The 12871-nt window shown below is 36.2% G+C and overlaps 1 protein-coding gene across 2 annotated transcripts in view; it reads right to left on the bottom strand.

Annotated features, from left to right (window-relative positions):
- Positions 1-12871, bottom strand: part of LOC115210058 (carnitine O-acetyltransferase) — a 62700-nt gene that overhangs the window by 4734 nt on the left and 45095 nt on the right. For both annotated transcript variants that reach the window (XM_029778629.2, XM_036510626.1), the window contains exons 9-14: positions 12417-12598; positions 9307-9407; positions 6434-6553; positions 3332-3454; positions 1004-1202; positions 4-141 (exon numbers count right to left, since the gene is read on the bottom strand). In XM_029778629.2, coding sequence (XP_029634489.1) covers positions 4-141; positions 1004-1202; positions 3332-3454; positions 6434-6553; positions 9307-9407; positions 12417-12598 — 863 coding nt within the window. The remainder of the gene's footprint in view (positions 1-3; positions 142-1003; positions 1203-3331; positions 3455-6433; positions 6554-9306; positions 9408-12416; positions 12599-12871) is intronic.

Here is a 12871-nt window from a genome sequence, read left to right as displayed (position 1 = left end):
TACCTGGCTACTTGAGATCTTGTGATGCACACTTGTTGCATAAGCAGTGTCCATGAACAGATTTGGTATGTTCATTCCTTTCTCAATAGCTATAAGCTTTAATCCAAGAAGATGTCTGTCAATTGCTTGACCACTTATAGCCTGCAAATGAGAGAAAAACAATGGCAATAGACATTTTAAAATTCTATAAAATATGATTGTCATTAAGTGTGCTGACTGAATAGAAGTTTTGTATAGAAAACAATTGAGACTGGTAACATAACTTGGTTCTTAACATGGATAAAAGTAGGTACCACTCCTCTTTTGTAGTTGGTCAACAGCTTTCATCCTTACAGTGAATACATTATAGACACAATAGTTGTGAGGCTAAGGGGACTGGACTACTGACCACATGCACATGAGTTCAGGACATATTACCATTTGTGGTAAATCATTTTACCTTTGCCCATATAATACAGTAAATGAATTGATTACATCGCAATCATTAACATTTATGTATTAACTTTGTTGGGTACTTCACTAGCAGTATATTGGATATATTTTATCCCATGGAGGGTTGCATTTACAACCCCTATCTCAATTTGTATATATATATATATATATATATATATATATTTATTATATGATATAGGCAATGAGGTGGACTGAAAAGTTTGAGTGATGAGGGCAGTGGCATTGCAAATGGAAATTAGGTGGGTCCTATAATAGGGAGCAACAACATAAAGGAGTGATGGGGTGTAGAAAAGGAAAGGTACAGTGGCATCCTTAGTTACACTGACTAGAAGCAATGTCAGACAAACAGATGTGTGTGTGTGTGTTTCAAAGAGAGTAAAGAAAGAAAGAAGGGGCAAATAAAATGAAAGAAAGAAAACAATAAAATGGAGGTAGAGAATAAGTAACAAAATAGTAAACAATTATTTTCATCTCAAATTTAAATCTTTCCTATACAATATGTAAAATAATATAAACTTAATCGTCAAACAGATAACAAAGTTGAACTTACATCATTTATAAGGTTTTTGTGAGTTTGAATAGCTTGATGGAGGAACTGTAGCTTTTCATTGACTGGCACCCCAGTGTCATCCATGGCACGAGTGAACAAGTAGGAAGGAACAGTACAGGAGCGTATTGTGTCAGTTCGACCCAATTTGAAACGACGTGTTGATCCACTTTCATATGTGGCACATGGTTCAGAATATACCCTAATGAAAACAAGATTACTGGATGATATATAACAACCAAGCAACATTACATTAAAAAACTAAAGGTATATATATATATATTTTATAATTATACTCATAATTATAAAAAATATTGTTTAAGTTTACCGAAAATGGTCCTTTCAACATGCCGAATACTACTTGGAATTATTAATTATTAATTAATTTCACCCTGTATTATTATTGATTATATATATATATATATATATCTTTATATATAAAACAGAGTGCTGTCTGTCTCCTACGATTTAGATTCCTAACTACTCCCACATTTTGCGGTGCAGTTTAACCAAAACTGGGTATCTTATAGTCGTGATTCATATCGAGCCCTTCTGGGTAATAGCGCGCGTCTACGATTTAAAAAAAAATTTACCATCAATTTTTCCCATTTTTAATGCATTTTTTGCATATATAAGGGAAGTAACTCACTAAAAATTTATTATTAAATCTCAGAACATAAAAAGCTACAGTAGCACCCACCATCCTTTGTGGTTAGCCATATTGAGATGGCTATTATACTTTACATCTCTAAAAATGCTTATATAGTTATTTCCCTTACAAACCCGAGCAACGCCGGGCGATACTGCTTATATATATATATATCTGATGCTGATTTCTAATTATAAAATGAACATGTGGAAGGGGTAGACCTAGGAAGACGTGAAACAAAGTGGTGAGAAAGGATCAACAGGATTGGAACGCACAGAGTGGGTAACAGAGGACTGAGACTCCTGGTGGTTTGCAGTGCTTGAAGAGACACATCAAGCTAGGTAAAAGTATGGTTGTCCTTGCATACAGGCTCATTCCCTGCAACCCACTCCAGCTGAGCATCCCTAATCTTGTGGGTTCGTAAGTGCTGGTGCCACATAAAAAGCACCTGGTACACTCTGTAAAGTGGTTGGCATTAGGAATGGGCAATCCAGCCGTAGAAACCATGCCAAAACAGACATGGAGCCTGAGCAGCCCTTCAGCTGGTAAGCTCCTGTCAAACTGTCCAACCCATGCCAGCATAGAAAACGAATATTAAACAATGACGATAACGATAATGATCATCATCATCATCATCTAACAGCTGTTTTCCATGTTGGCATGCGTTGGATGATTTAACAGGAGCTGGCTTGGCAGAAAACTGTATCAAGCTTCACTGTCTTTATATATATATATATACTAGCAGTATCGCCCGGCGTTGCTTGGGTTTGTAAGGGAAATAACTATATAAGCATTTTTAGAGAGTTATAGCCCAAAAATAGCAAAAAAATGCATTAAAAATGGAAAAAAAATTATGGTAAATTTTTTTTAAAACCATTGACTCATCGTAGACATTTTTAGAGAGTTACTTCCCTTATATAATAGCGAAAAAAATGCATTAAAATGGAAAAAAATGATGGTAAATTTTTTTTTAAATCGTAGACTCATCGTAGACGTGCGCTAATACCCAGAAGGGCTCGATATGAATCACGACTATAAGATACCTGGTTTTGGTTAAACTGCACCGCAAAATGTGGGAGTAGTTAGGAATCTAAATCGTAGGAGACAGACACACAACTTGACTTTTATATATAAAGATATATATATATATATTAGTTTCAAAATGTGACCGCGTGTGTACCGTTGGCGATTTTTTTCCTCTGTCTTCCCTTCTCTGGATCTTTCCTTCTCCTATGTTTCCGACGAAGCGCTCCGCTCAAAATGTTAAACCCTCCTTCTTTCCTTCTCTCCTGAGCGTCCAATAATACTATATTTGTTCCACGTCCTCGCGTTGTTGTGTTTTGTGCTTTCTTGTTTGGATTAACTATATATATTAGTAGTTATTTTGTTGTACCATTTTATCTGAAGAAGTCTTGTATTTTAAGATCTAATCTCAAACTACTTCTCAAGTTTTTTCTAACAAACACTGCCTTTCACCTACTGAACTACTGCAGAATTTACAACCCATTCTTTCTATAAAATGCATCATATTATACACATTCATTATTTTTTCTTTTTTTTTTCTTTTCACATTGACTAATGTTTATTTGTCGACTTTCTTGTACTCAGTCTATCTCAATGTTTACGTTGAAATTGCAGAATGCACATATATGAACATGAGCAAATACACAAAAATTACTCACCGATAATAAGCTAATTGCAATGCTATCTGAACAAGTGCATCTGGACTTAGCTTCATAGATTTTGCAAAATCTTTACCAAACCTTGTGTAATCTGTGATGGTCAAATCAACATCATCTATCAGGCTAAATTAAAACAAAGAATCAGATTTTCAATTAATATTGCAAGTCTATGAATTTTTTTGTTTTTCATTAGAATACAAACCCAAAAAGCAAAACAATGGGTAAAATAAATAGAAATAAAATAATGTAGACAAGAAACGTATATATTTTTTTAAATCATGGTTTGGATATTGTTGGCACAATTTGAGAATTCTGACATGATTTGAATGATGCTAGGATGGTTTCAATAGTCATATCTCTTTTCTGAATAGGGTGGATGGGTTGGATAGTTCTTCAAATCTAGATACTTGCATGAATATTTACAAATTGGTAGGTGGTAGAATTAGTAGAGCATGTAGTATTTAGTTCCATCTCCTTGTGTTCAGATTCTGCTGAGGTCAACTTTGCCTTTCATCATATAAATACCAGACAAGTATTGGAACCAATTTAACTGACTTCATCTTAACTTGAAATTTATCGTTTTGTATCTGTATAAAACAAACTGATCACTGCTTTTATCATTGCTGATGGGATTGGCAGAGTTAGAGCATCAGATAAAATGCTTCACAGTATTTCTTTTGAAACCCAGTATTCTGTATTCAAATTCCAGTGATGGCAACCTTGCCTATCATCTTCTTGAATAGGTCAAAAACACAAGGCCCAAAATTGGGGGGGGGGGGTGCAGTTTATTACATTGACCCCAGTATGCAACTGGTACTTAATTTATCGACCCTGAAAGGATGAAAGGCAAAGTCGACCTCAGCGGAATTTGAACTCAGAACGTAAAGACAGACAAAATACCGCTAAGCATTTCATCCGGCATGCTAACGTTTTTTATTTTTTTACTGCCCACAAGGGGCTACACACAGAGGGGACAAACAAGGACAGACAAACCGATTAAGTCGATTATATCGACCGCAGTGCATAACTGGTACTTATTTAATCGACCCCAAAAGGATGAAAGGCAAAGTCGACCTCGGCGGAATTTGAACTCAGAACGTAGCGACAGACAAAATACCGCTAAGCATTTCATCCAGAATGCTAACGTTTCTGCCGCTCACTGCCTGTAAGAATGTCAGATCAGATGCCTTGCAGCATTTGTCTCGATTCTTTGCCATTTCCTTTAGATTCAGCATGAAAAAATGCTTCTAGACAAATAAGATGTGGCTGATATCCAACTTGAAAATCTTCAGCAATAAAACATTCTGTTCCAGGCATATAGCAAGACACCAGCAGAAGATTTGCATTCATGACAAGTACTCCTTGATAATAATAATAATAATAATAATAATAATCCTTTCTACTATAAGCACAAGGCCTGAAATTTGATGGGAGGAGACTAGTCAATTACATCGACTCCAGTGTTTCACTGGTACTTAATTTATCAACCCCAAAAGGATGAAAGGCGAAGTCAACCTCGGTAGAATTTGAACTCAGAATGTAAGGACTGACAAAATACAGCTAGGCATTTCGGCCAGTGTGCTAACAATTCTGCCAGCTCGCATAATGATAATAATAATAAGCTTATTGTATACAGCACTTAGATGCCATACAATTCATCAGAAAAGGGTAAGTGATGGGGACAGAAAGCAGCAATCAGTAAAGAAAGATAGTAATTCCTTGTACTATAGGCACAAGGTCTGAAATTTTGGTGAAGGAAGTTAGTCGATCACTTCAACCTCAGTGGAATTTGAACACTAAATGTAAAAACAGAAGAAATGTAAAACTATTCTGCCAGCTTGATGCCTTAAAGAGAGTCAGTGATAAAAGCCAAAAGTGCATGCAGGGAACACAGAACAAAGTAAAATAAGACAGAGCTGGACAGAGGAAAGGTTGTCAGACATATCAGGATTAATGGCACCAAAATTTGGGAAGCATAGAATTTTTCCACACACACACCTGCTGTGTACTGAGTTATTAAGAAACAGTTAAATTTCTTCACATAGCAGTTGAAGCCGCCCGAAAAATTTTGGTTAATGTGACCAAACTGCCCAAACCTGCCCGTATTTACCTATTCATATTTAAATGAGAATATCAGAGCAAATCTCTTTGGTACATTCGTGAAAACACGTATTATACTTCGTAAACAGTTCATCTACAGTTCTGTACAATAATCGAAGTGTAATTTTAATTCCGTGAATTTTGGGAGATTTTTTTCCGAAATTTGTTCCTATTGTGTTTTCAAAATTTGTAATTCTGACAAAAAATGGATACGAATTTCATTATATCAAGCAGCGAGTCAGAATTCGAAGGATTTTCTACTGAAGACCTTGATAACTCTATGACTGAAAAAAAAAAGCACGTGGTATTTGATAATGAATCTGATGTTTCATTTTCCGAAACACCTGAATGGAGTGAAAATTTAAAAACTGTTTCTTTCGGTGATTTTTCTGAAGAAACTGGACCAAGCCACAGACTTTCCCAGGAGAGTAAAGCCTTAGACTATTTCTTTTTACTTTTTCGAATGAGCCTATTTGAAATCATTACGGCGGAAACGAACCGTTACGCTAAATGTAAACAAAGCGAAAGAAAGGATAGTTAATGGTTTCCCACAACCTTAAATGAAATTAAGACTATTTTGCCATAAATATTATTATGGGTATCAGAAAGTTACCCAGAATAACAAATTCTATCGTAAAATTTTGTTGTATACCCAATTGAATATTAGCTAATAACCCATTTTCTATAGCGATGTTTGAACAAAATTTTAATAATTTTATATTTTGAATTTACCTGTATCTACATGCAATTAGAGTCACTTTGTGACAAAAATTATAGTATAGAATTGGTTGAGAACATTTCATTAAATTATCTTCCAAAAATCAGATTAATATATTGATAAATAAAAAAGTTATAGTTGTTTAATGAAACCAGACTAAATTTATGATTATGTTAGAAATTAATTGAAACACATAAGGGGTGTATTTTGGTCAGAAATATAGTAACGAAAGGGTTAAAGTGTCAAAAAAAAAAAAAATTAAAAACAAAGCTGTATTTACTTACGAATCGATATTTTCTTTAGCAGTTTCAATGGCTGACTGGATATCATGCCCAATATTAAATTTCAATTTAACAGGCTCTTGAACTCCTGCAGCAGGAAGCACAATATTTTTTTTTTGCAAGCTAAAATAAAAAGAAATTTTATAAAATATTATGACACAAGAAAACAAAACAACACAATTTTTCTGACATTATGTTTTGTTTTTATATATATTTTTAATCAACAAAGCAGCAAATTCAAGATATCAAAAACTACCCAATCTAGCTCTTTATTGCATGCATTAGAGAGCCAAATATGCAGGCCTTGAGCCAGCAGGCTCATGAAAGCAGAGCTTATCTAGACTTTCAAGATGAGAGTGCAAGATACTCCCCTACTCCTGAACAGGATAACAGTCAATCTCAACGGTATTCCTTTTCAGCTGAGAGTACTGGAGCAATGTGAAATGGAAGTGTTTTGCTCAAGTAGACAACATATTGCCCAGTCTGAGAACTGAACCCACAATCTTCTTGAGACAGCATTCACCCGGGGTGGGTTGAGCTGGCTTCATTCATCCTCAATGTTGCATCTCTCACAAACGTCGACCAGGCCTGGCGATTTGAGGTTAATGACCACGTGATCTCCAACCACCCCTTATTCCAGCGGCGAACGCCGTAGATATGGGGGCCTAGGTTGGATTCCAGATCAGCCTTGACTGTCATCAGCCAGGTTTTTCGTTGTCCACCACATCACTTTTGCCAACCCTGAAGGGGAGCTGGAGCAATTGCTTCATAGGTGAATTCTCCTGGTTGACGACAGAGGGCATAACCCAGCCAACGCTGACGTCTCGTTAGGATGACTTATCGGAGGGAGGTGATTCTGCACTGGTGTCGCATTGAATTGTTGGAGACAAAGTGATGCCATTGGACATGAAGGATGCGGCGTAGACAGAGGTGATCTAACAATTGAGAGTCCAATATCCTAACTATTAGGCCATGTCCCTTCACATACATAGCAAATAAACATCAACAAATCAATTTAGTAATTATTACTTCATTTCATCACAAGGATAGTAAAAAATGTCAAACAGTCTAAAAGCAGAATAAGGTTTGCCTGGCAAAACTGTGTGTCTTGGGGAGAACTCTTTATTGAGAAAGAGATGTGAAACATTTTTCTCTTCTTCCTCATTTACAAACCAATGAATCCCACTTCCATTACTATAATCACCATTATTATTCAATGTCCCCTTTGTATGAGTCAGACAGAATTTGTTGAGGCAGATTTCCTACGGCTGGATGTCCTTCCTATCATCTACCCTCACCTATTTCCGAGCAAGGTAATATTTTCCCAGAGCCAGACACTTTTCAACAAAGACTAAAGACAAACTGAACTGCTGCACTTGTATGAAGGTGATGCTTGTTTACAACCATCATGTCATGCCTAGACAAGGGTACACACTAATACACACATACATACATGTGTACAAACACAAACACACATATAAATGGAGGGCTAAAGGAGAAGACACTTGCTCAAAGTGCCATGCAACAGGTCTGAATCCAAAACCACACAGCCATACCTGTGCCTAAAAGATGAAAGGCAAAGTTAGCTACAGTGACATTTGAGCTTAGAGCACAGAGTGTGAAAACAAATACCACAAGGTATTCTAATGCTTTATACTTACTATCAATGACTATGTAAACTGGTATTAGTTTTCTTGGAATTTTACTGTTTATTTTATTCTATTTAGTTTGGTAATTAAATTCTAGTTACTTTTTACCCACTTCTGTAGCCAATATAAGTATCAATAATATACTATTGTGAAGGCGCATGGCTCAGTGGTTAGAGCATCGAGCTTACAATCGTAAGGTTGTGAGCTCAAATCCCGGAGCGGGTTGCGTGTTGTGTTCTTGAGCATTTCATGTTGCTCCAGTTCACTCAGCTGTAGAAATGAGTTGCGATGTCACAGGTGCCAAGTTGTATCGGCCCCTTTGCCTTTCCTTTGGATAACACTGGTGGCATGGAGAGGGGAGGTCGGTATGCATGGGCGACTGCTGGTCTTCCATAAACAACCTTGCCCGGACTTGTGCCTGGGAGTACCTAACTTTCTAGGTGCAATCCTAGTTTCAGTTTACTAGGAATTTATATTTTATCATCATCATCATCATTTAACATCTATTTTCCATGCTGGTATGAGTTTGAGGGTTTAACAGGATCCGATGAGCCACAGAACTGTGTCAGACCCCATTGTTAGCTTTGGTAAGGTTTCTATGGTTGGATGTCATTCTTTATACCAACCACTTTACAGAGTGTACTGGGTGCTTTTTTCATGACAACAGTGCTAGTGCAGTTGCCAAGTAACTTGCAAAAGAAAGCAAAGAAACAAAAAGTAAAAAACCACCGTGACTGAGTACGAGAGTATCTAAGAGAGGGCAGGTGGCTTCATGCCAGGTGTTGAAGGCTAAAATATGAAAGAGAGACTACCCCATACTCTGCCATCCATATAAATGTGTATCAAAATAGGAGTAAGCATAACTGTGTGGTTCTGAGTTCAATCCTACCGCATAGTAACTTGAGCATGCATCTTCTTCGAGAGACTTGGGCTCTCCAATACCTTGTAAGTGGAATTTGTGAGAGAGGAACTGTGCAGAAGCCCATTTTGTGTGTGTGTGTGTGTGTGTGTTGATAGCAGCCTACAAAACTGCTGTTGTTTACATCCCAAAACTTAGCGGTTCAAAAAAATAAGAGATCAATAAAATAAGAACCAGAATGAAATAGGAAATGGTATCAACATGATTGGTTAAGCTCTTGAAAATGGCACCTCAACACAGTTGCAGTCCAATGACTGAAACCAATAAAAGAATTGAAAAAAAAAAGAAACCAAACTCCCAATACATACCAGAAATCAAGGGCATGATCTATAAGCGACACAAGAACAACGCCTTCCGCTGATGTATGTTCATAATTTAAACCACTAACTCCATCATGGCCAATGATTATCTACAAATAAATAAACAAATAAAAACTTCAGAACTAGAATTCAACTTTTGCTTCAGAAACACAGACTAATACATGGACTTGTATTTTAACCCTTTAACATTTAATCCAGTTATATCCAACCCAAATATTCTACTTGTTTTATATTCAAACTGGCCACATCTAACTTACTCCGTTCTAGCCCCACCTTTGGAACCAATGCTGCTTACCCTGCCTCCTCTGCTAACTCACTCCCTTGATTGAGTTCCAAAGCTAGCCCTCTGGTACTTAATTTATTGACCCCGAAAGGATGTAAGGCAAAGTCAACCTCGGCGGAATTTGAACTTAGAACGTAGCGGCAGACAAAATACCACTAAGCATTTCGCCCGGTGTGCTAACGTTTCTGCTAACTCATTGTCTTATAATACCACAATCTATCAGCCAACTACATTTTCCATCTTGTGGCATTTAAGACATTTGGTGGGATTGGACCACTAACTGCGAGATTCCTGGCTTCACTGGCAACTTGCCTTGCAGAGGTAACTGGTGAGGCTTGTGTGGGCACTTGGCTGTTCCAGCATATCAGCCTCGCCATTACCCGTAGCAATGCTACAAGCATGTCTCAATAGCCATTAAAGAGGTTTCCCAGTGCCCCCAACTTTTCAACTAAAGGCAGTGAATTGTTTTGGGGTTTTTTTTTCCTCTTTTTTTCTTTTTTCTTTTTAATTTTTTCAGTTGTGTTCTCTGCTTTGTCCAGTTTTCTAGTTTGATTTTGTTAAACAGTAAACACTGTGAAGGCAATAAAATACTAGTAGTTTGTTTCCTCTTTTACAATACCATTCTAAAAATAAACAATCACATCATCAAAGTCTCAAAGCTACTAAATAATGCATGATTAATTCAAAACATTTAACATGTTTTCCATGCTGGCATGGGTTGGACAGTTAAAGAGTGCATTGTGTTCATTTAACCCTTTAGCGTTCAGATTATTCTATCAAACATAATGCCTTTTGATTCCCATTGATTTGAATTAATCATGCATTATCTCATATCTTCAAGATCTTGATGGTGTAATTATTTAATATAGAATAACATTGTAGGGTAGGTGTGAGAGCCTGGATTTGATCAGTTTGAACATAAAACAGATTAACTATTTTGGCCGGATATGGCCGGTTTAAATACTAAAGGGTTAAAAATATCTATAGCTCTTTTTCTCTCTCTTCAACCATTCTGATATTTAGCAGTCATAAGCAGATATCTTTGTTATCTGTATGTCTCATGAGACCACGAATCTGCTCTTGGAGAGTCTATTTTCAGTTTGTGTTAGTAGAGCACAGTGAGGTGACAACTGGAGTGCTCTCTTCCAAGTGCAGGCCTAAGTAAGGTTATTTGAAGAATGGAAGACCAGTTCCAAAAGGGAGTTGGATGAAGCTCTCCAACACTGGAGGGAATTGGGCTTATCTGCTCCTGAGAATGTGAAGGACTGTCGGAGTCAGAGAGCTTGAGACAACATAATTTCGAAAGCCACCTTCAACTCCCTCTTCATCCAATTCGACCGGTTTCCAAGGTGCTGTTTACTGTCTGCTAGTGCCAAATACTCAGGTGACTGGATTGATACCATCCCTGTAGCTAATGTTGGTGGCCTACTCAGCAGTAGAACCTACAGTTGGTTAGACTATTTTCCTTTTTCATGATGAGGTTTTAAAACAGAAGCATATTCAGAGTTGTCACATTACAGCTAAAGATCAGACTTAATTCCCATTGAATTCTGGGATTGTCTCCCTCTGACCTTAACAGACTCATTTAGAAAATGAGTTTCATCACTTGGAGTGTCATTTTAGTTGATTAAAGTTTACTTCACTTAGTAAGCACTCTTGGTTTCTTTTGTTTTACTTCTCATCTTTCTGGTAAAGAGTACACATATGACTAAGAATAAAAATCTAAGTTATTCATCATTTGGCATCTGTACTCCATGCTGGTATGTATTGAATGTTTAACAGGATTTGAGAGGTCAGAGGTCTGTATCAAGATCCAATGTCAGTTTTGGCATGCTTTTTATAGTTGGATGCCTATCAAATGCCAGCCACTCTACAGATTACACTGGGTGCTTTTCTGTGTCACTGGTACTAGTGAGATTGCCAAGTAGCTTGCAAAAAAAGTAGCTTGCAAGACAAGTAGCTTCAGAGGGGTGTTGTTATTGAGAAGTGGCTTATGCCAAGTGTTGAGAGGCAAAAGTATGAAAGAGGAATAAGAACAATTATCTTTCTGTAGAGGAAATAGAGTTAATATATGCAGTGTTTAATATTTTCCTAGTTCACTTTGTTTAAAATACAAACATGTATACACCCTTCGTTTTTGATTTAATTTAGTATAACTTTTGAGTTTTAATTTCTCGGCAATATAACTTAATAAATGAAATAAACAATTCTACATTGGCTTTTAAAATAGGTGAATGAAGTCTAATTGAAGTTCTGCTTAAAGATATTCTAGGAAAAATTTTTGCTGGAAATATCTTTAAGCAAGAAAGCAACTACAGTCAGCACCCACACCACTAAAAATTTGCATTCCTGAAAATTTTGTCATAATGTGGAATTCCATAATTTAAACCCATGTTATATGGAAATATGTTACATCAAGATTTTCACAAATGCAACACTTCCAAAACATGGAGGATACCTGTATAAAATTTCATGAAACTTTCAAAATAGAAGAAAGTTTATTCAATCACAAACCAAAATACATCAAGGAGAAAAATAATGCACTATTTATATAGGTTTGGAGACTTATCAGATCACACTAAGACATAACATTATATTGGCTTTTAGATCATACAAAACAAAGACATATTCAGTGAATCTTTAAGGCCACACTCAAATTGTAAAAGTTTATTATTGCAAAGTTGCTTGACCATAGCAATGAGACCAGAATCAGTGCTTTCTACAGAAAGCTGGTACCACTAAATAATGATAAAAAAAACATGCATTTTAAAACACAGAAACAAGAGTAAAATACTTCAATAAATAGCCAAGTTACCTGTAAGGTTTTATCAAACCATCGGTTTCCAGTATTCATTTCACTTCCTCCTCCATGAAGCATCATTCCACCAGCCATAGACATTTTTGCGACAGGATCTTGTATCAATGGCATAGGTTTATCCAAACATAACACAAAAAGACTATTTTGAATAGACTGTAAAGAAGCTTGGTTCTTTTTATCTGAAGTAAAATGAAAGCACATCTGCAATTAGTTGCAGCACTGTCACAGATATAGGAGTAGTATTCTATAAGAACAGAAAGAATTTATTATCAGAAAAATGATAAAAGTCTTGTTTTCAATCAGAATTTTATAAACCCCAAAAATATAAATAAAAGGAAAATATAAAAAAAAAAGAGAAGCAACTTTACATAACAGCCATAATTTCTATATTTTTTAAAGAATATTCTTTTCTACTCTAGGCACAAAGACTCTGGTCCTTAATTTATCAACGC

This window comes from Octopus sinensis, linkage group LG1 (genome assembly GCF_006345805.1).
Source record: "Octopus sinensis linkage group LG1, ASM634580v1, whole genome shotgun sequence".
In the NCBI taxonomy this organism is placed as follows: domain Eukaryota; kingdom Metazoa; phylum Mollusca; class Cephalopoda; order Octopoda; family Octopodidae; genus Octopus; species Octopus sinensis.
This window is presented reverse-complemented; position numbering and strand designations above follow the sequence as displayed.